This window comes from Lygodium microphyllum, chromosome 6 (assembly GCF_053477565.2).
Source record: "Lygodium microphyllum isolate KBCC chromosome 6, Lygodium_microphyllum_v1.1.10, whole genome shotgun sequence".
NCBI classification, from domain to species: domain Eukaryota; kingdom Viridiplantae; phylum Streptophyta; class Polypodiopsida; order Schizaeales; family Lygodiaceae; genus Lygodium; species Lygodium microphyllum.
Window position 1 is genome coordinate 146424736 of NC_141140.1, and position 24611 is coordinate 146449346.

Consider the following 24611-nt stretch of genomic DNA (forward strand, 5'->3'; position numbering starts at 1 on the left):
GCAATATGACCTTTAGGTCATGAACAGCACCTATAACTACTTTGTTATGTACCAAAAAAGATATTTTCCCATGTGGCAATATTTGCGTATCAAGAATGTGCGTATTAATAAGGGATGCATCAAGTGACTCGAAGATAATATGTGCATCATTACAGAAGTAGGTTACAGTAAGACCTATGAATGGTCCTCTTTGGTTGCAAAGAATGTGTATTAAAAGAGTGGATAAAACAACACATGACCATCTAGCCTGTGTGATCATGGACTAATTACATGCTTTATTTCATTTTAGAGGCGAAGATTTTTTGCAGTAATAAATACTGACATGATCACAACCAGCCCCTGATTTGAGGAGCTTGACTTGGTAGTGCATATTACATTACAAAAATCACTCTTCTCATCAAGAAAAACATTCACCCCCACACGAGAAAACTACAATGCTACTGCATTTCTGTTAGCACTACTACATGACTTCTGGTGTGCACAGAGAGCACAAAGAAATGTTACATTATGCCTGACATGAAACTTTGCTCATTGTGCAACCTCAGGATGAAAACTGTAATACTGGATAGATGACTGACATATGCTACACTGAATCACCTTTGCAGGAGGATAACCACACCACATTTTGCCTCATAGTTCAACCATCATCAAGTGCCTTTTTGTCTAGAATGCTTTGACCATACCACTGAAATTGTTTGTTTGTTATGCACCATTCTTTCTGAAATGTGCTAAGCTGCAGACATGAGAAAATACAAGTTGAAAACTCAAACTTGGAAAGTGGGTGGACCTGCTTGAAAGCTCATATCAAATCTTAAACATATATTGGTGGAAGTCATACACTTCAACACAGAAGAATATAGAAAAGCTAGCCTTTATAATGCCTATTAATGTTTTTGGCCATGTATTTTGTAAGTTCATCCCTGCACCTTCGACTTGCTTCTTTCATGCTTCTTCTACCTCCACTCTGGCTGTATCTCCATTCCTTTCTCTTTGTTGGTAGCCTGTTTCTCATTGGAGCCAGCCATGGTGGACCCAGATGGAATAACTTTGGAGATGGTAGTAGCTCTTGACTCTTCTGGCAACTAGAAGCTACTAAATAGCAGTGTGTTATAGTAGCAAACATAAATTTCCAGTTCCCATTCACTGTTCCAAACCGACGTGGAAACTCCATTTCAACCCATTTGCACTTTGCCAGTGAAGCGCATTGTTACAGATTTAGGCAAGGTGTTGTCGAAGAGGCTACACAATGGGAATTAGAGATAATCACCCATGCTTGGAGGGTCATGGTAGCCTAGGACACAGTGCTAAGCTACACTAAGGAGATTAGAGATAATCATATCATTGCTTGGAGGACCACGGTAACTTAGCATTCATTGGATTTTTCAACAGATCACAGCTAGAAATTGTAGGGGGGGTTTGAGGCCAAATTTGGACCTGCCATTATTCAAGCTTGACGTCTTCTAGCTTCCACCAGCTAGCCCTGACCATTATTGAACACAAGCTGAGCCAGGCACTTTTCTTCAACAATCACACACTGGGGTAGAAGGGGCCATTTTTCAGGTTTTCCATAGAGGTTGCTGCCATGACAGGGGAGGAGTTTGCTTTTCTGAATCCTCTGGATGACACTGACAGACAAACCCCAGGGCATTGGAGGAGCTAGGACCATGGTAAAGATTGTTGTGGAGGGAGTGCCTCCCAAGTGGAGGGCAAATATACAGGTTAATCTCAGACATGGATTGGTCTCTTTGCTAGAGGAGACATCATACTTAGGTTGACTGCAACCAGCAAGGAGAAAGTATTCACCTTCATAACAGAGGAGGATGGAAGGCTCATGAGTGAGGATTCGCTCCATCAGGGTTTATAGGCTGTTTGTGTGAGAGAATCATAGTAGCCCATTGCGACAGGAGATTAATCATGATATACAGTCTTGACACAGCTACTTGCATGATGGATGGATGGAAAAATTGTGGTTATTGAAAAAGACCACTTTAGAAATTGATATGGAATCTCGAGGAACCCTTCTCTCAACAACCTTGCACAGTCTTGCCGAACAGTGGAAAAGATGGGGCATCTCTCTGGAGTTCTTGTTGGACTTCTGGAGGATACTTTCATACTGAGGAAAATCTCTCTTCCAATGACTAATAGCACACAAGAGTCAAGCAGTTGGCACATGGCTTGGCTATCATAGGCTCCTGATAGCTTGTGCTAGATGGTGAGATAGAGGAACATTACCTCTTGTTGGCAAATCTTGCAGTAGCTAGGTGAAGTGTCTTACTGGGACCTTCATTTGGTCTGGATGAATGACAGCCCAACTAGGAGAAGGTAGCTTGTGATGTTATTTTCCAACAAAGATTCATAAGCAAGCAGTTGTTAGAACAAAGGTTTGTTGGTCAAGCTCATTGTTAGAGGCCTTATACAGGTGGGTAGGAGCACAAAGTGTGTATGGCAAACATTGAGACACAGAATTCAAGAACACAAAAAGTGAATGAAATACTGATCATGCTCAATGCTAATACAATGCAAGAGAGCCTCAGGGTTCTGTGTCATTGGGACTGGTATTCAGGTGAGCAGAGTCGAGTCAATAATGCCAATCAAAGCTCTCAGAGATAACCGCACTGTCTTGGTTGATAAGGCCACAGCACCTGTGGATGAGGATGGTATGGGGAGGGAGCAAGAGAAAGTCCTCTGGACAAGGGGATGTTAAAAAAAACACCAGATGATGATGGACAGCAGTAGACGGAGTAGAACATAGTCTCAGGAGCTGTTGGTGATGGAGAAGATGCTCAAATCTCTCCAGAATGATGGCTGCTATCAAGATGACTGTTGGGCGAAAACACAAAGATGGCAGCAGGTTACATCAACCTACAAACCATCAGCTGTCAGCCGAAAAATCATCGCTTGGCCAACTTGTCACTTGACAATTCATCAATAGTAAAACTTCAACTCATTGAATCACAACTTGTCAATTGATAACTTGCTGATTGACAACTTCTCAATCCATCATCAAATGACCGCAAACCTGTTGAAGAGGAACTCATGGCTGAGGTGGAACCCAAAGTAATGATGATCGTCCAACAAGATGAAGGCTCACTGAACCAAGTGAACCAGGTTCTTGAGTAAAAATTGCTATTGTTGTTGGTAAATTTACCATCTCAATTAATATGTAAAGTGCATGATAAAATTACACTAGTGATGCCAAGATGAGGCCTCATCATAAGTTTAAAAAAACTAGAACTCATAAATAGCTTAAATAAAGAAAGACAAACTAGTAAAAATAGCTAGAAAAGCTGGAAAATCACAAAAGCTCAGCAACGATCATCATGAATTCAACTAGGAAAAATATTGTGATTCAAAGTCCTAAAATTGGAGGGTGAAACCAAAACTTCCAAGAGGAAACCCTGTCTAAAGAGAATCATAGAAAAATCAAGATAAAAAAGCAAAGGCAGCAGTGTGAATATCATAGCATATTTTAAAGCAGTAGATAATGAGAGGATGTTTTGTTCTTCTCTTTGAATGCTCAGATTAACCGTTGAATTTGTGCTTGTGACAATTGAATGAGAAAAATGATATAAATCAAGGGATCGTTGGAAAACCCAAGCCAACAAATCATGAGCATCTTGAGGGATATGGGCTACTCATCTTGTGGGATGAAATACTCCACCTCAAGGGATGTGAGAGTGAATAAGGGATTGGTCAAGTACCTTGTAGAGCAAAGGATGAAGTGATAGTGCCTCTATAATACAGCATGCCTCTTGAGGTGCAAGGGAGCTTAGCAGGAATGTGAGCACATGTGAGCTCATGAATTCCCTGCAATTGTTGAAAAGAGTGCAATCATATATGGCCTCACCTTGTGGGGTAAGAAGGTCCCATCTTAGTTGGGACGGCTTTGCCCGCTCTTGCAAGAGTGAGATTTTGTAAAGACTTTGAATTGATATATTATTTTCCAAATTGTTTGTTACGTGCCTAGAGGGTTTAGCAAGGAACCTTGCGCAACAATATATAAAAGAAAGTTGTTTGTGTCTGCCTCACAATGTAATAGTATAATTTGCTTAGAAAATGGAAGAAAATATTGGATGAGTGCATGGAAAATGGGGGAGTCCAATCCCGATGATTGGCTCTATGGATGAGTGGACTTGATAAGTCACGTAACTTTTCAATCAAAGGAGTTTTAGAAGGGCTGCTAGAGTGTGACTGCTTCAAGTAGGATAGAACCCAAGCTAACATTGTTTCAAAGTAACATTGTGATAGAGTACTAGTTCTTGAGACCATGGAAGCATTAAAAGACTTCCACTCTCTATGAACTAGTGCAAGGTTAGCTCCTCTCATCTTTGATTGGTTGCAAAGTGACCCTCATTAGATGGGCACTAGATTATTGCTAGGGTGACAATCCCACACTTCCCTTGCAAAGTAGAACTAGAACTCCTAGGTTCAACTTAGTCCTATGTTCTTGGAAGGAGAACATGGTGGTGATGTGTGTGGAACCAAGGGATTTGGTTAACTACTTGAGGACCAAGACCCATCTTTCTTGAGGGACATTCTCCACGTAGGGTGCCTTTTTAAGTGGACGAGTGATATAGGCTGCAAGGCCTTGGAGGTGCTAGAGTTATGGTAGAGACAATAATGGAGGGAGTTCCTTGTGAGCGGAGAAGAGATACATGCGCTTCTTAGATCTAGATCAGTCTCTTCTGAGAGAGAACGTTCTACTAGGGGTGATTGCAACTAGCACATGAAAGGTGTTCACTCTCTCCATGGAGAATAATGGCTAGCTCTTTAGAGAGGACATGAATTAGTCAGAGTTTATAGGTTATGTGAATCGGAGATCAAAGCAATGGAACATTGTGATAGAGGATGATACATAGACCTAGAAAAAACTACTTGTTGATGTAAGGATGGAGACATCGCACATACGAAAGATGACCCCTATAAAGATTACAATTGGACATAGGACATTAGATTTAGAGAGACCCTATCCTCGATAACTTTTATAATGTAGCCACTTTTGGATGCAACACTAGGTTAGGGAGGAGGATTCAAATGAGTAAGATCAAAGCATAGCCAACAACCACTTAGCATTGGCATACACAAGACATCTATGTACCTTTTTTGATAGATTTCTAGAGGAGATGAGATGATAGCTTCAAACCTAGGAGATCTCTCTCTTCATGTGGCTTATAATCTATAGGAGTCTAGCATTTGGCGCCTGGCTTAGTTATAGGAAGGTTCTTGTAGCCTATGGTGATATGGAGAGGCAGATGAGACTTGGAGACATTATCTAAGAGATTGTTTGAGGGCCAAGTAGATGTGGAGGAGAGCCTCTAGGATAGTCTTTCATGGCACAACTGAGATTATGGTAGTAACTTGAGGGACAATAGCTTGGGTCAAGGAAAGAGATAGAGGCCCAATATGTGGTAATGAGGGATTTCACACAGGCCACTCATGTCTCATTGTTGATTAGTATTTAAGTAGGATCTTGACTTTGAATTACTCACAAAGGTAGAGGACTTGGGGACATTGTCATAGATGGGAGTTGATTGCCAGCATCATTGCTTGGTTCATATGGACTTCGAGGTGCAATTACATGATTGACTTTTAGGACAATTCAATTGTAGCAACTCTCTCTAGGATCTGGATAGAGATTATTCATACTCTCCATGGGAGATGGGGGAGACTATAAGCTAACTTCAAGTGGATAACAAAAAGAGAGGCTTTCATGTGGACATGCAACTCTGGTACCTTCTTTCATTTAGCACCACACAAGCTCTAGAATTACAGCTCACTAGATTAGTGTGAAAGCAAGAAGAGATCAAAGCTCAGTTGAGAGTGGAGAAGACAGTGTAGAGTGTGAGAGCACGACACTCAATACAATGATTTGAAGTATAAAGTGCAAGTACAAAGTACAACCCTTAAACCTTAGGGTTGTAAGAGGGTGTTCAAACCCGAAGTGTATGAAACACGATAAGTGCCTAAAACTGTGTAACATAGGCACATAAAATAAAATGAATAAACTTGGGGGAAAAAACCTCTCGTACAGAGAGTAAAAAGTGCCCCAGTGTCCTATTGAAGATCACCGACACTCCTCTGTGAGTGTAGGCGTGAGTCAAACCCAACAAACCCCCCCGGAGTGAAGAGTAATCAAGATACAAGGGCCATTCACCAAAGGAGATCAAATTTAAAGCATTGTGAAATGCTTCAAATTTGTCACGAGGAAGAGCTTTGGTGAAGATGTCTGCCACATTATTGGTGGTAGGATAGTAGACAAGGCTGATATCACCTGCATGTAGCTCTCTCTAATAAAGTGATAATGGATCTCAATGTGTTTCGTGTTGCTGCAATGGCACTCTGACTGTCAGTGAACAAAGGAGTAGGTTCCGTGACATATACATCCAAATTAGCTAACAAGCATCTAAGCCATACGCTGGAAGTGAAATCTACCTTGCATTCAGCTTCACATGATGATGTGGCAATACTGGATTGTTTCTTGCTAATCCAAGAGATGCAAGATGAGCCAAGAAAGAAACAATTACCACTAGTGGAGTGATGAGAATCATAATCACTAGCCCAATCAGAATCACTGTAAGCATGTAAGTGCAATGGTCCCCCCTTGCCCCATGTAAAAATGTAGTCTTTATATCAAGCTAATGCACAATACATCCATAATGGGTAGCCAAAGAAACCACAGACCTAATGGTAGTCATGCGGAAGGTAGAAGCAAATGTCTCCTCATAGTCAATGCCTTTCTTTTGTGCGTAGCCCTTGGCCACAAGCTTGGCTTTATATTTGTTAATGGATCCATCAGCATTTCTTTTCGACTTATAGACCCATTTTGTTCCAGTGGCTTTCTTCCCAATAGGCAAAGACACTAAATCCAGTGTTTGATTCTTTATGATGAAATCAAACTCAACTTGCATTGCTGCCATCCGATGCACACAATGTTGTGCATCCTCAAAACATTCAGGCTCCTCGTCATCAAATGTATCTGCCCCCATAACAAACTCCATGGTATGTGCACCATCATGCATACGAGCTGGCCTTTTAGTATGACCAGTAATAGGAGCATCCAAATGACTATCTTTCATAGTCTGCAAATACCAGCTAAGCATTTGTCTAGCCTCTTGACTATGTACAAGCTCTCGCTGAAATTTAGATTCAGCACCTTGCTGAATATTCAGATCAGCCATGGGTTGATTTTCTGCATTACCCAATGGAGCAGCTGGCTGAACATTAAGTTCACTTGTTGAAGCTCCAGTTGTATCACCGAAAGAAATGGGCACCAGCCCTTCAAATACATCATTGGCAGCCTGATATTTGTCAAAACCAACAAGGGATAATTCTGATTTTTCATTGAAAGCCACATCCCTACTGACAAATACTTTTTTAGAGATAGGATCATATAATCTATATCCTTTGGTCTCACTATTGTACCCCACAAAAATGCATTTGAAAGCCTTGTTATCCAACTTCTTTCCGAGTACCTTGGGAATGTGTGCATATGCAAGATACCCAAAAGTACGAAAATGCCCAACAGAAGGTTTCCGGTTGTTCTAAGCCTCAAAAGGCGTGATATTCTTTAATGCCTTGGTGGGGCATCTATTCAAGACCTAGCAAGCACACAATTGCTTCCATCCAAAAACTGTGTGCCAAGCTCTTTGCTTTTAGCATATATCTGGCCAGCTCCATGAGTGACTGATTCTTTCTCTCTGCAACCCCATTCTATTGCGGAGTATAAGTAGTAGTATACTAATGAACAATGCCCTTTTGCTTCAAAAAAGAATTCAACATAGAGGACATGTATCCCCCCCTCGGTCCGAACAGAGAGTCTTCACCTTGTAGCCAGATTGATTTTCAACAAGTACTACAAAAGCCAAAAATGCATCATACACTTTTGACTTTTTCACCAAAGAGTAGACCCACTAGAAACGAGTAAAGTCATCAATAAAAGTGACAAAGTAGTAACAGCCACCCAATGACTTTGTTTGCATAGAGCCACATACATCCGAGTACACAATCTGTAACCTGGCAATGGCTCTAAAAGAAATATCACAAGGGAACCAAAAACGATGCATTTTCCGCAATATACATCCCTTGCATAAGTGCTTAGGAGGTCTCTCCAAGAGAGGTAAACCATCAAGCATATGTGTACACTGCAAAAGCATCAAGCTACCATAGTTTACATGCCCCATGCGAGCATGCCATAACTTTGCTTGTGATATAGCAAGAGTAAGAGTGGATACTAAATAGACCGATCGATTGACTGAAAAAGCATCCAACTCATATAACCCATAACATAGAGTGCCAGTCAAAACCAAAGTTGTGTGTTTCTTATCTCTCACCATGCATGTGTCATCATCAAAGGTTACTTGCAAACCGCAGAAGTAGGTAACAAATTCTTCTTTATACCTAGCACAAACAAGGCATCTTGCAACCGGAGAATAGAGCCATCACAATCTTCCCAATATCTCTAATAGGGTATGATGGATTGTTGGTACACTGTATACGCTTGTGAACCGGGGTTGCAATAATAGAAGCAAACCAATCTTTGCGAGATGTGATGTGCCTAGAAGCACAACTATCAAAAAACCATGTGCCTGCATCCTTAGTAGAGCTAAATGCTCTATCAACCCAAGAAGAGTCATAACTGTATGTGTAAAAACAATAGTCCTTGTGTGCAACAAAGGACACTGACTCAGTAGCAGTGGAAGGTGCATCAAAACTAAGCGTCCCTGACTCCTCCTTGACTATGTGCTTTCTACACTCAATGATGTAGTGGCCTGGCTTTTTGCAATAGTGGCATTTTTCCTTCTTGGCTTGCATGCCCCCTTGCTTCTTATTGATCTATGAAGTGCCTGAAGTCCTAGAGCTCTGTGAAGCATCCTTTGCTTCGCTTCCCTTTGCCCTTCTACCATGCCATAAAAGCCTGCTTAGAGGCTATAACATCCACATCATTGTTCTTTCGTGTTTACTTTTCCTCTAAGAGCAAACTGACTAGCTGAAGGAAAGTAAGTGGCTATGGGGCAATCCTCATAGTGAGGTTCAAGGTTGTATGAAAGGCTAAGTACGAGGGCAACAATGAATTCAAGGTAGTAGATATCATTTATGCATTTGAGTAATACTCATCTACATTCATAAGCTGCTCACGCAAGTCCTGAATTTTATTTAGATGATCCTGTATAGAATCACTCTCATCCATCTTCACTGCCTCAAGCTCTTTCTTCAAGAAAGAGATGCGCGTCTCGTTCTTTCTAGCAAACATCTGCTCTAAGGTCAACCAAACTTCTCCTGAAGAAGTTGTAGACCGAATGTGAGGGATAATAGACCACTAAACTGCCAATGCAATTAACGACAAAGCCTGTGCATCTTATGTATCCCATGCCTTCTGTGCTGCTGATCTCTGGGGAAGTGGCTAAGCTGGAGCAGGCTGAATAGGCTGAGTGGCGGGCCCGTTGTCCACATCCTCCTGGAGTAGTAGTAGGAGCCACAACTACCGGCCTAACTTCTTCACTGCTAACATAATCCCAAAGATTCTTCGCAATCAGCACATTCTTCATCATGAAAGACCAGAGTGAATAGTTGTTCCATCCAACCTATCCTCCTTGGATACATAAGTAAATACATCACCTCCCCGATTTTCCATGATAAACAATGCTGATTAGAGAGCAAAAGAGCAATGTCTCAAGGACCAACCTGGAAATCTCAGAATTTTTAGAAATTATAGCAAGTACTTTGTTGTAATTAGCAAATTGAAGCACACTTTGTCAGAACTGTTTGAAATGCATGCTGTCCAAGGTGCAATAAATGCTCAGCAGCATTGGAGATGCAAAAGCCCAAAATTTTTTGTCCCAAAATGCCCAAAATTGGTCTATTTCAAATTGAACCTTTACTACATGTGCCAATGTTTGCTCAATACCCAAAAGCTCCAAATTTTCTGACCCACTTCCCAAGTAATCTTTGCACATACACTCCTTGGCCAAAATTTCATTGTTGTATCTCAAATTTTTAAATTAAAAAAAACGGGTAAATGCGTTCTTTACCTCAAATGCAAGCTATCTCAAGCCTGGTGGAGCCTTGCTACAGCTAGAGGCGTGCGGAAGTTGCAGTAGACAGAGCTGGCATCTGCAGGGCGGCAACAGCTGGTGGTCTAGGCGCAAGGGGCGGCGCTGCTCAGGCGGGGCCAGACAAGCGACGTGGAGCAAGTGCCCCGTCTAGAGTAGGGGGCAGCGTCTGGGGTAGTGCTGGAACTAGAGGCGCAGGCGTAAAAGGCAGCGGACTTGCTTGGTGGTACCGCTGGCAGCTGGTGACCTAGCCTAGTGCTTCAAATTAGGTCCACCTGGTGATGGCGGTTGAACCAAAGGTGCTGCTGGTGGCATTTACAGTCTGAAGGAGCAGTTGACCAGTCAGACCTAATGCTGCTGGTTGCAGAGAGAGAGAGAAGACTGAGCTGAACTCAGCTCTAATACCAAATGTGAGAGCAGGAAGAGATTGAAGTTCAGCTGAGAGTGGAGCAGACAGTGTAGAGTGTGAGGGCATGATACCCAATACAATGATCTGAAGTGTAAGTTGCAAGTACAAAGTACAACCCTTAAACCTTAGGGTTGTACGAGGGTATTCACATCTGAAGTGTGTGAAACACGATAAGTGCCTAAAACTGTGTAACATAGGCACATGAAATAAAAGGAATAAATTTTGGGGAAAAAACCTCTCGTACCGAGAGTAAAAAGTGCCCAAGTGTCCTACTAAAGATCACTGGCACTTCTCTGTGAGCATAGGCGTGAGTCAAACCCAACAATTAGCAATTTCTCACATGGCTTTTTTACTTTCAACTTTACTTTGAAAAAGGCAAAAAAAAAAGAAAAGTAAGATGATTCTGTTTGTGCAATAAAATTAGTCCCTGGCAAATATTCACTTCCTCTGAAAAAAAAAACTTTTTAGCATCCAACAAAGCTCTCCTTTTAGAAGGCGATTTCTAAGTAGCATTTGACTTTTAGTGCTCCTTTGAGTCGCAAATGCTTTCTTTGTAATATCACCTTTGTTGGTTTGAGACCAATTTGTTGAGCTAACATAAGCATTACATGCTGGACTGCTTTTGAACCTTTGTTGGCCAAATATGCATCAATTTTAGAGTACCATGCAAAGGAGCATGTTTGAGACCATAAAGAGCTTTGTTTAGCTTGCATACCATGTCCTCTTTCCCCTTAACCACATACCCATAGTTGTCAAGTACGAAAGGTACGGTACGATACGGTACGATAAAATATGGTACTAATTGGTACCTTATGATTTTATAAGGTACGGTACGATATTAGTACGAAAAAAAATTTAGATGATTTTTTAAATAACAAAAATCATAAAACATTAAATGATAGATCATAGAATACATGTTTAAAGTGGAACTAGCCATTTCATTACAAAATAAGATGAATACATGAGGGTGACCATTGCGGTCGCATGGGCTACGCAAAACATGCGATGCAACTACAGTCTACAGTCTAGTATATCTGATACATAAAAAAAAGAGAGACCTATGCAATATAAATCTATGATGAGGCATTACTATCATCATCATCATCATCATCATCAGAACCATCCAAGTGCTCATCAAGAGAGTTTAAAGATGACTCCTCGGCATCCGATGATGAGACACACTCATACTCATCCTCACTGATGAGGTTACCATCATTATCAAATGATGGCTCCCTAGGTGGCGCCTATGTAGGCAAGGGGGGGATGTCATCATGAGGCATAGGATGTGAGCTACTAGAGCCCCGCCTTACATATGTCTGCAAGCCACTCGAACCACCCCTCCTCGATGATGGAGGGCATCGAATGACCATGCCCCTGCTACCACCTACTCGAACTCCTCGCCCAAGAGTACACTGATTGCGAGTGTCAGGAATATCTGCTGCTATAAGCTCTCTATAGAACTCTACAAAAATCATCTCCTCCTTCTCGTCCACCTCCTTATGTATACTCGGAAGAGTGTCGCCCGTCAACTTAAATGTATCAACATTCACCTACACAATGCAGTGATGTATGTAAGATTGATCACTGTAAATGCTAAAGTCTAAATTGTAAAGAATAAAGTTTAAACTCCAAAGTTCAAAGTTTAAAAGTTAAAACAACAAATTTTAAATGTTATGGTTAAGTGTTTAAACTTTACTCGCTTTGGACTACCTATGCTTATCATAGCCCTCATCATGCGTAAGTTAGTGCGGCAATAGACTAGCCGCTCTAACTGTGTGCTAAGCCGATTACAAATCTTTGTGTGAATGAGAGAATAGACACTCTAGTTTCTCTCACATGCATCCGAAGAGCAATCTTAGGCAAGGACCCTCATGGCTAAGGGTCGAAGGGTCTCTAGTACGTATCCAAAGTTTTACTACCAAGATAAAGGCTTCACAAGTGACTCTCTCCTCCAACAAGTGGGAGAAACAAAAGCCACATGCCCTCTCTGATCTGCATAGCATCCTAGCTCCTCTAGCACTGCATTGTGGTCATCCACAAGGACCACACGAGTTAAATAAGCAAGCTGGTCTAAACGCAACTCTCTATCATCCATGACCGCCGGTGACTTGTAGCCCGGATGTACCAATGCGGCAAAACCATGGATGGGCTTATGCATCCATGCCTATCTCCTCTCTGCTATCTCTAAAACATGTGCACGCTGTGTCTCTCTGATCACTGTACAAGCACGTGCCTCCGCCAATGCCGCTCTAAAGAAGTGAACAAGAAAGCCCATGGTGAACCCCTCGCAATCACTCAAACGTAACACTCTATAAAAGAGAGTCACGACAATGACAACGGCAGACTTTTTGCCAAAACTACTCATTAAGGCACAAGCATTGCATGGCTTTGGCCTCCTCTGTCTCATGCTCATCCCACTCATTCCATAGAGTGGACACCACCGTTTGATGCAAGGCGGACCCCACCTCATAAAGGCGCTCCAGCAATAACCACATGTAAGCAAAGCGAGTTGAAGAAGGCTTCTTCAACTCCAGTGTGCTATGCTTACGATACATCACAAGCACCTTTACCTTTACCGTGAAGAATGTGACAATTAATGTAGCTTTGCGGACCACCCTCTTCACTTACTTGAGCTTTCCAATGTCCTCCATGAGTAAGTCCAAACGATGACTTGCACATGGAGTCCACACAATCGTAGGAAACTTGGCCTCAAGCAAACGGTCCATACGCCGACAATTCGATGCATTGTTGGTAACAACTTGTACCACATTTGAGGGGCCCACCTACAATCATAATTTACAAATTACAAGTTATGTATAAATCAAATTTCAATTATGAATCATGATATTATCATAACGAAAGAAATCGAAACAAATTTAAAATGCAAATTGCAATGTATACCTCAATGATAGCTTGTCGAATGTGGCGGTAGATGAATGCGGCCGTCGTTTTTCTCCCCCTCTTGCCGGTATCTACGGCCCGCAAAAAGTAAGTGCCGAGTGGACATGAGACGAGTATGTTGATGATACCCCATTTCTTACAATCACTCTATCTGTCGGTGAGAATGGAGCAATCATATTTTATCCATGCGGCCCGAATAGGATGAAGGACTCTATCAATCCTCTCATTCTCTTCATCAATCTTTCTCGTCCTCATGTCGTTGTATGTGATATCCTTCACATGGACCCACATTGGCAATGGCTTTTATCATCTTCTTCCATTGCTCTTGCTTTAGGACATTGAATGCAAGATTGCACTCAATCACCGTGCGTGCAATTTCAATGTACGCAAGTCGTTGCCTTTTTCTAAGAAAGGCAACCGATCCACGCACATGGCCGGGAGGTTGAGAGAGAGACGATTGTCTCTCCAGCATCGCATGAGTCTCCACTCTTTGTCTTTTACCGGAGCCGGATGCAGATGTGGAGCCCTCACCACCAATGATAGAGGTCTCTCCCGCATCAGTTGAAGATACGCCCACATTGGATGCTTCCTCGTTAGTAGGCATAGGAGTTGGTGCCAATAAGCCACTTCCTCCTCCTCTTGTGGATCCCCCTCTCATCTTGGCGAGAATCTCCTCTGCAATGTTTTGAGGGATCTCCTTGCATGGAGCAACTTGCCTCCCGTCTTGGAAAGATGTTGGAGAAGCCGAGTTGCACCACTTGTATAGCGCTTCCCGTAATACTTGCATGTCCAATGGTGGGAGTTGGACTTCTTTGTGTTCCTCTCCACATGGATCGCATGCAAATTGAAGGCCTCGTGCTTCTCACGAGTCATGGTGCCAATGATAGATAAAGAGAGAGAGAGAGAGAGAGAGAGAGAGAGAGAGAGAGAGAGAGAGAGAGAGATGCTTGAGTCTGGAGTCTTGAAAGTTGAGAGGGAGACTTGAGAGGCCCAAGGGTTGGGGTAAAGTTGAAAGAGCAAGAGTGAGAGAGAGGGGATAGGAGATGAGAATGACAAATGCTTTGATAGGGTGCGGGATAGAGGGAATGGGAGATGAGATTTGAGAATGGCAAATGCTTCGATAGGGTGTGGGAAAGAGGGGAGGTGAGATTCGAGAATCACAAATCACACGTCCATTCAAGAATCGAGCGACGAGATCCAAGAGAGGAAGATGAGAATGATAAGTCACAAGTGCTTGCTGAGTTGATGTGGAAGCATGGAGAAGAGGAGCACCTTTTGTAGATGAGAGAAGGGTCAAAGTTCAAACAGTCAAAGAGGGGTCAACGGTCAAAGAGAGGGCTGCCAGCTAGAAGGAATCCAAAGAGGGCTGGGGAGGGGAGTGAATGGCTGGAAAAGGGGGTGGGGTGAGGTATCCAAGGCTTCCCACCCCCCAAAAAGTGCCACGCATACAGGCAGAGTAAAAGCGGGGGCGCAGAAAACACGGGACGCGGGATCCAGGTGGTGTAGGCGACGTGCCGAAACAGGCCCAAAATCTCGTACGGATACATACCGTACGATACAATACGGTTCGTACCGTACGAACCAGTCCGTACCACGTACAAAGGCAACTATGCATAAACCCTGAAGGTTATTGTTGTGTGTGCTTGGCTTAGACGCCTCTTGGTTGATTTGGGTGTTGGATACTCTTTTGCCACCACTATCTTTACTAACAGTCAAAGTGCATTGGCAGTTGCATGGAATCCACTAAGCAAATTGAGAAGCTTGACCAATGTGCCAACATAGGACAATCTTACAAATGTTTTCACAAAGGATTCACCTCGTGAGAAATTCAAAGTTTTCCGCAAAGCTTTGGGCTTACTCCCCTTTGTGGATTGATCTAGTCCACTAGGCATGGCACTCCCCTATACACAAGTGCTAGCTCTCATTCACCGCATCACTCGTAGGGGGGATTTGTTACTATATTTTGGTAGCGACGTGTTTGAACACAGTAAGGACCATTGGGCACTTTTTCCCCTCTTTAGGAGGTTTTTCCCACTTGGCCTTGTATATATGCCTAAGGCATACTTAGTCCTGTAAATCTTCTCTATTGATACCTCTCAATATACTTTGAGTTGAGCTCTCTCAAGTTTCTTCTTCTCCAAGCTGTATACTTGTATTCATACAATCCTAAATCTAACACTTATTTGTATCCCAAACAATGCAAAAACAGCTATTATTTCCAGTAGGATGAGGTGAACATATAATCTTTGCCAAACATGTAGCAATACTTGGAAAATGCACTTTGCATATTTTCAAGAAAGTCCACCACCTCTAGCCAAACATGACAATAATGTCTAATCAGGGATTGATAATCCTTTGTTGGAGACCGAGGAAGAACATGTACCAATTGTGTATCATATAGATCAGTTGCTTATGTTCATGATTTGGCAGCAAAGCATCATCAAACCACGAGCAGCAAAATGCATGCCTTTGACAAATAGGCCTCCCACAATGGATTAAACCCATTGAGCTACATCTTGTGCTGATGGCAACTTGGTTGGGAAAAAGAGAATAATAGCTCTTTCTGAATACTTCTCCAGAGACAAGACAATTGTAGGCAATTTAATTTTGTGACTAAAGGTAGGTAAAGGATCAGTCCACAGCTTCCTGCTCTCAACAAAGTCTTCATGCACAGCATCAAAAACAAACCAAGCTTCAAGGGAATGTTGCTGACCCACTGATCCTTTTGGATCAGCATCATGTGATATGTATTTTAGAGGTTCCAAGATAGTTTTCAAGATGTTCAAAGACCCGATACTCGGCTACCATGGTACCGAAAGAAAGAAGCTGTAAACCTGCAAATTCGGTCACTTTCTCTTTGTCCAAAAACCTCTGCACAGAAGCACCGGGTTGGTGTACAATGAGAACCACCGCATTGGGTTGACTCAGAGGAGAAAGGGCAGAAAGAATGCTACTGCAGCCATGCCAAAGATGCTGATGCTGGCAGGAGCAGTCCTGATCAGACTGCTCACAAGCTAAAAGAGGCCTGCATATGCCCAGTCCAGGATAAGCTGCAGCAGGCTGCACTGAAAGTAGATGACGAAGAAGCAGCAAAGAGATGAAAGACAAGAAGCTGATCACATGGTGCACCAAAAGACCCGAGACAATTGCAAGCAAGCCAAGGTGATGATGGAAAGATCAGCAGCAGGATCTCAGACCCCAGAATGAACACACACGGTGATGATGGAAAGATCAGCAGCAGGATCTCAGACCCCAGAATGAACACACACACACACAAAAAACCAACATCAGACACACAAATCACCAACATCACACGTGCATACGTGCGCGCACGCGCACACACAATGCAGGATACCACCTGCCATCAGCCCACATTTTTTTGATCCATAACTGGATCCCCAATAGCCTATCACTTCTCTCCTCTTCTATGAAACTTTCTACCTCATCAGTAAATGTGTAACTCAAATGCTCCTTTGAGTAGCTACCACCACTCCAACTCTCTATCCTGCATCTAATGACATCTCAATCTTGAGTACAAGTAGCTGAACTCGGGCCACCTTCACTTGATCTGTGGCAAACAACAAAACCACCACCCGAATAGTATATATTTTTTGGAATAGCATGTATTTGTAGCATATTCCAATATATGCCATTATAGAAGCAGGGCATATGTCCACTATACATAGTCTCCAAAGGTTAGAAATTTACGAAAAACCACATTCACATAAAACACTAGACCAACTTGAATTTAAAGAGCTTTTTCCTTACATTGCCCAGCAATTTTGCACCAAACCACACTGATTCTGGTCCATGCTGTGGAGGAATAACAACCAAGTGTTCGCTAAGCCGATGCGACAGCAATTTACACACCTCCTTCTTCAACCTTTCTGTGCATCAGAGAGAAATATATGATTCAAAGTTCTGTAGGTTGCTTAGTCACATGGAAAAATGTGAGAATAATGCTAATAGAACTTACCTGCCATTCCAGGTAAACAAGCTGTTCCACCACACAGTACTATAGTTCTGTACCACGTACTTTTATCAGTAGTGATTTGAGCACAGTGTTCGATACATAGTGAAACTGCTTGCTGCAAGCTCATTGTTTGCCTGGGAAGTGTGCACATACAGCAAAATGACTACCATTCAACTACACTAAATACAATGTGATTTCATTTAGATTTACGAAAGTTGCAGGAAAGCACATACAATCCCCCTAAATATGGTCGATAGAGTATTTCACAGGCCTTAAATCGCTCATGATTGAGTCTGAAGTCTCCCACATTCTCCACTCTGCAACAGGCCTCTGTATTTTTAGACAGTTCCACTTCATAATCCAGAGCTACATAACAAAGCTTCTGTGCAAACAATACAGAAGTGTTTCTTCAATTAGCGCACATGGACAAAAAAATCTCACAGAAACTAGAAAGGGAGAAACAAAATAGAGGATAGTCATGTTCTATGGACCTCTTTTAAAACCTTGACTGTGCCAATGTTATCAAAAGGAATGTGACTCAGCTGCATTAGTTCACATAAAAAAGCTGTAACATTTAAGGCCCCTTGACCAACGACCTCAACTCCTGCATTGCGCATAATTTTTCCATGCAGAACTGCCAGAACAGAATTCAAGTCAAGGAATTTAGTTAGCATGGTATAACTTTGTTTCTTCACTAGCTATGAAACCTAGGAAAACAACCCAATAAAGTAAGAATAGATCAAATACAGCAACACACTTTAGTCTGCTACTTTTTTTTCCTGATTAATATACCAGTTTAATCTCGTAAGTTAGAGTGTTCTGAATGAGCACTGTCCACATGAGTAGTCTATTCTCCAACAAGCAAAATACATGAACAATTAGACATGCTTGGGCAAGAGACTCATATGCTAATATTTCAGATGAGCATATGAACATAAAAGACTCAAAATTTTTTGTTTGGACAGAAGCAAAACATTTTAGTAATAATCCCGCATAGGGCAAGGGGTTTGATACAAAATTTCAGCCATTTGCTACAATCCACAGAACACGAACACCTCACTTAAACTGTTAATATACTTCATCTATACTGAGTAAATCTCATTCATGCCCTGCCATAGCATAAGTTTTCCGTAATCTTGTCTCTCTTTTTTTTCCGTAATGGGTTGTTATATTATATCACACAAAGTACAGAAAATTACACAAAATCAGGGCATGGCCACTGAGGAGACCGCTTGATGCGAAGGAACTAAATCATCTCTTACCAAGATATCAGCATGCTGTATAAGATCGAGCTGCCACTAGAGAAGTCTCTTAAGCTTCACAATATGATGCTCAATGCCTGAGGCAGCCCCAAATATGTCAGCAACCCCAAAATCTGAAAAAGTGAAAGAGAATCTTCATATGAGGTTGCGCCGGACCATGCTATTTAGCTTTACCAAACACCCAATCAAGGACACATCCTAGTCCCCACCGCCGCATGCTAAATGTCTGAGAGGAGAGCCCAAATCTTCTGAGCAAAAGGGCAGGAGATGAATATGTGATGTGAAGTCTTGACCATAGTAGTATAGAAGAAACAATTCCCATCAGAGATACCTTTCTAGTGAAGAGCCAATGCAAGGAGAAGCCCTCCCACCAACATCTCCAAATAAAGACCTTGCATTTGAATGGCATCTTATTGATCCATCCCTCCATTATTGTCAATTTTCACCAAGCTTTAAATTTGTGCAGTCCCTAAAGTGCATTGGCTTTGGTGGCCAACCATGTGAGGTATCAAGTCATGAAATGATAAATCTGATTAACTGAAGAATAGACCATAAATCATGGTATGCTCTAGGCATCTGAAAGTTCCTTCACACTAAATCGAATGGTCACAAAGTAGTGCTTGTCGCTCTAGAGCATCAATAATAGAGACGGCCAAGTCTAATCATCCAATTCAACTAGGGGAGAGCTTTTTGTTTTGCAAACCAAGAAATTTTCTAGAAGTAGCCAGAATTTCAGCTAGCAAGGAATTAGCAAACAATTGAATTTTTCAAGAGGTGGCAAGAGGACTTCTTAAGGACCACTTGCCAAGAGCAAACAACATGAGTCAACAATTGGGGGGATTTCAGCTGTTTGGGCTTGCTATGCAAAATGCCAATTTCTTCTAAAAAGGATCTAATGGCAAACCGAGGCTGCTACCAAACACACATAGTACTGAACAAATTCAATTAGAGGCCTCTCATGTGAGTCTCCATGTCCAAGGGATCTACAGAAGATTGGATCTCTCTAGACATCTTGGGCATCCACTCCTAAAAGGAATGCCTCTGAGGCCTTTTGCTCATCGTTTGCTATACCTTGGAAGTCTATCATATACTTGCAAAAAGGAATGCCTCCCATGCTATTGCTATGTAGTGCACATAAGAATGCTGAGGTGGGGGAACTCTGCACTACACAACTAGCTATTGATGTCCATCATACAAATGTGCCACTGAATTGAAAAGCTCCAATTCTCTAACTCCCAACCACATAGATTTATGCTCCAACACCTGAGTTCCTCCATGTGTGCCCAAGACCATCCATTGAAGTGTACAATCTAGAGAAAGGAGTAGTTTGGCCCATTTAGAGGAGCTATTAGATACACCTTGGCATTCAAAGACTTGAAAATCATGAAGATTGACACTCCCATGACTTTCATGTATGACTACGGCCCATAACGATGGAACTCATATGGGAGGAAGTTGATCATGGTGAGGCTCAACCTACTGCAAGCGCTACAGTGCTTTCCTTGTGGAGAGGAGTTGATCATGGCAAGGTAAGTCTTGTCCTATCGCAAGGGCTACAATGCTTCACCTATGGGGAGAAGGGATGCTCTGTTGTTTTTTAGGAGAGGTCATAGAGGTGTGAAACATATTGCTGCCTAAAAGGGGGCGCCTAGAGTTTTTTTTGGGCCGTGAGTGGTTTTTTTTCTTTTTTTCGTGGGGGGGGGGGGGGGGGCATCGAGGTGCATTGGGGAAGAAGGGGTATGGGGTTGGAGAGGGGGACTCACGTCAGGAGGACACATTAGAGCTGCAGAGAAAGCACAAAGCATGTTACTATACAAGGTAACTATAAAACATTTTACCCTTGAAATGCTTCACCTCTAAGCATGTCCCAAGTGAAGTGGTAGATGAAACACTTAAAATATATGAGACAATTTTCTTTAAACAATGAGTTACAATTTACAAATTTTTACCATGCAAATTCTTTCATCTCAAAAAACAATATCTTTTGGGTACACAAGATCAATAAGGATGGTATCTTGTATAAAAATGTATGCAAAAGCCCTCATAAAAGAAAGCAAAATCATTTTTTCCATTTAAAAATCATGTTTCAATCAACGATTTCACTTAAGCGTTTCACATTTCAAGAGTTTTAGGTGTTTTGCATTTGAGGGCTAGTGAAATACACTAAATGGTCACCATGAGGGTGTACAAACTTGACTAAAACAACTGAACTCGAAAAGAAACTCAAGAAAACACATTAAATGGTTACCAGGAGGGTGTAAAGTGAAGAAATAACTCAATGAATTGAATGAAATGATACATGTCCAAAGAGCAGAGAAAAACTCAAACCATTCTCTCTCTACAAGCGGCTTGAGTGGAGGGAGTCAATGGAGACAGCCTACACATGATCCCAAAGAAAAACACCATGGAAGCTCAGATGATGGACAATGCCGCTACAGTTGCAAAAGAGTGAAAACACAATTGTAGCAGTCTTGAAGAACTAGACAGCAGCAAATAAAGCCTCTAGCGAGAAAACCCAGCTGTCTAGATAATCTCGAAAGCATGCAATAGTAAGAATTGATGAAAACGCAGGCAGCAGATTGTCGAGATGATGGCATCAGTCCGGGTGGTTAAAATAGCAGCAAAATGCAGCAGATCTGATGTTGGGAATGCTAAATGCATGGCTGTAAACAGGTTACTGCAGCCGAGGGAGGTGGGTTACTTCATCTTACAATGCAACTACAAATTTGAAACTACAATTTTGAGGCACTGCAGCATTGAGTGAATTCTGAGGTAGATATGCCTATGCAAGTGCATGAACCTTAGGTTTTGTCTCGAGAGCAGTATGTGTCTCATCTTGTGCCTTTTGAGCAAAATGGGAAACATCATGTTGAACAAGCACCAACTGGAATTTCTCATGAGCAATCATAGGCACATCGTAGTAACCCCTTGCAGAACCCTTGGCATAAAACAAGGGAAACCCTTGGCAGTCCCCAAATTTCCCAGATTCTCCATGACTCTTATGCTTAAGAGTACATAATACATCCGATTTATTTTCTTGAAAAATGTGCCACATGTCATGCTACTTGCTATAAGAGCAGTGGCAATCTTCATATGCATCTATAGAAGAAAGGTCAGGGTTGAGGTTGATTTTGCCTCCAATTAACTTTTTCTACTACAATCTGAAGGGTTCCCTCATCAAAAAATCAACCAACACTGCAAATGAATTTAGACCCTGACGTTCAGATTTGGAGGTGGAGGGATTATCCCCCATGATCCATCTTTGAAGTGGACCATGGATTACGATGAACCCAGGGGGTAATCACCTTACATTTTGTATTAAAAGCAAAGTCAAGCAAGTGAATCCCTTGAATGATCAATAGATACTTTCATAGTGGCAGATTTCCTACAGGCAGAATACTTTCATAGTAGCAGATTTCCTATAGGAAGAAAAAACCATTTCATTAGCAGTACGCATGGAAGATGGCTTATCTTTCCACCACACGTAGGCACATAAAGACTCTTGCGACGTGCTAAGCATAATAGCTGTTGGGGTGTAAAGGCCCTTTTATTCACCTCCATCGTGTATTATTTAATTGTACATGTGAATGCACTCTTACGTACCCCAAGTATAAATACATTTTATTCTTTGTGTACCAACACATTGTTTGTACACCCAAATCCTATCGTTCTCTCTCTCTCTCTTTTTCGTAAAAGGTAATTGTATTAATTACGAAAAAAAGGTACAAGTTTACATGATTACAAGATACACGATGGCTCTAAGCCAACGTGTGTAAACTCTCAGTACAAAACCAGGAAAGAGCTACACAAGTCATGGCAAAGATGTAGAGGAAATTGCCATATGCCAAGGAAGTAAGTCTTTCCAAGGGAGCAAGTCAGAGTGCCGAATGAGATCTATCTGCCAAAGCAAGAGGCCTTTAAGCCTGGCAATGTGTCCCGGAATATTAGAGGCCGAATCAAAAAGAAAGGCATTCTGAGTGGTCCAATTGTGCCAGCAACCCTAGTATCTAAGAAAGTGGAACAAGATCTTCATATGCAACTGAGCCGGTGTGGGGTATTTTGGGCGTACAAAAACCCAATCGAAAGGGCTTAGTGAGAAACCAACCACAGCTCGCCAAACCGCTGACAAAAGCGACTAGATATTATTTGCGAGAGGGCAAAAAATAAATCGATGACGGGCCAAATCCACAGTAGTGGTGCAAAAGAAACAATTGCCGTTACAGATTCGACGCTTGGAAAGGGCTAGGGCAAGAGGAAGACCACCAATCATTACCCTCCAAAGAAAGACCTTGCATTTGAAAGGTGTCTTGTTCAACCAGCCCTCCATCACAGTTGCCTTCCACCATGATTGAGATTTTCGCAACCTCCATACAGTATTAGCTTTAGTAACCAGCCATTGATGATCTTTAATCAGAAGATGGTACACCTGGTTAGCTGAGGCCTTTTCCAAATTCAACCGACCTACAAGGACCCAATCCTACCAAGGACGATCCACAACAAGGGCAGGAAAGGTTTGCCTGCTCTGGAGCACTAACAAAAGTTGTTCGCACAAATCACGATATCCACGAGGGATTCTGAAAAGCCTCCTGGCAGTACGAAACGATATGAAGACATTACGACTGGCAAGGGTGGCATCGGCAACTGAAGTCAAGCCCAAACGGGCCATGCGGTTAAATTTTGGTCTGAGCTCATGTTTGCCTTCCCATGAAAGTAATCTCGAGGCTGCCAACAATTCCAATTGAAAAGAGTTAGTATGTAACCGATCCTCCACTGGATGCCAACACGCCTTCCGGAGAACCAATTGCCAGGAGCCGGCCAAATGAACAAGCAGGGATGAGGAAGGATTCGAAAACCGAGAGTTTGCATTAAGAACATGCCACCAAGAGCTTTGAATTTGTGTATTACCATGCAAAAGCCCGCGGTCCTCAAGAAAAAAGCGGGCTATAGCGGCCCACAGGTGATGCTCCACACACATGGCACGAAAAAGAGACCAACGAAGTGCCAGCATATGAGTTTCGACATCCAAAATAGCCCCACCACCCAGGCGTTTGGGGGTACATATATGTGACCACAAAATCCACGAAATACTTGCATGCAATGAATCCTTCTTCCATAACATGAAACGAATGGGCCGAGTGAGATTCTCTCTCTCCTTTAATCACACTTACCCCCTTTTTTTAAAAGAAATTCCTTTAATCACACTTACCCCTTTTTTCTTTGACCGGGGTTCATGCGTGGAAGCACAAGTTACAAATCTGTGCAAATGTAGCCCAGAAATTTGGGGCTTTTCCCAGATATGAAGCTGTTCATGCTTGACAGTGACATTTGTGTCAGAAATTGCACACATTGTGTGTGTTGACCTAAATTAAATTGGGGATTTTGCCAAATTTGTCACAATTTTGTTCATTCAAGTGAAATTTACTAACATTGGACCTGGAAAAATCGGGGCTTTTCACGTATTGGTGAAATTTTGCTTAGTTGGGTCAGATTGGCTCACTTTTATGCATTGTTGGACCTGGAATTTTGGGATTTTGTGCAGATTTTGGTAAATTTCTGCATTGTTTGCCCGTGTGGTGGTTGGTTTATATAAAAACAACAAAGATTTAGTTCTGGTTGGGCAAGAACAGCAGTGCATTTGCTGGTTCATCTTGTGCTCTTGCAATTCAATGCATTTACTCTTGTGTTTGTGATAAAAATGGCTGCAACTTCTTCCAATTCTGACATTAAGAGTTTGATGGAAATCAAATGGTTCGATGGTTAGGGCTTTGACCTTTGGAAAGACCGTATGCAAGGCGTATTGTTCTTAAAGGATTGTGAGGATGCTTTGCAGGAAGATAAACCCGCACAAATGTCTGATGCATATTGGGCCAAAGTCAACAAAAAGGCTGTGGCTTATATAAAGATGGGTGTCACTGATGACATTTTGACAACCATTAAGGGCTTAGATACTGGTTATGCAATATAGGAGAAGTTGAAAACTACCTATGAGATCACCATACCTGCTAATCAGGTGCATT

At 42.1% G+C, this 24611-nt stretch overlaps 2 protein-coding genes across 2 annotated transcripts in view; both read right to left on the reverse strand.

The window, feature by feature from the left end:
* Positions 1–142: 142 nt before the first annotated feature.
* ARP8 (actin-related protein 8) overlaps positions 143–24611 on the reverse strand; it is a 102972-nt gene continuing 78503 nt past the window's right edge. The window contains exons 8-12 of the mRNA XM_087680259.1: positions 17824–17966; positions 17566–17714; positions 17336–17466; positions 17128–17246; positions 143–733 (exon numbers count right to left, since the gene is read on the reverse strand). Of these exons, the coding sequence (XP_087536385.1) occupies positions 638–733; positions 17128–17246; positions 17336–17466; positions 17566–17714; positions 17824–17966 (638 nt within the window). The 3' untranslated portion in view covers positions 143–637. The remainder of the gene's footprint in view (positions 734–17127; positions 17247–17335; positions 17467–17565; positions 17715–17823; positions 17967–24611) is intronic.
* LOC148035260 (uncharacterized) lies at positions 11594–13576 on the reverse strand. Its single transcript, XM_087680642.1, has 3 exons — positions 13360–13576; positions 13087–13241; positions 11594–12008 (listed from the first exon to the last, which is right to left on the reverse strand). Exons 2-3 carry the CDS (start codon positions 13135–13137, stop codon positions 11703–11705), a joined length of 357 nt encoding a protein of 118 aa, XP_087536768.1. The 5' UTR covers positions 13138–13241; positions 13360–13576; the 3' UTR covers positions 11594–11702.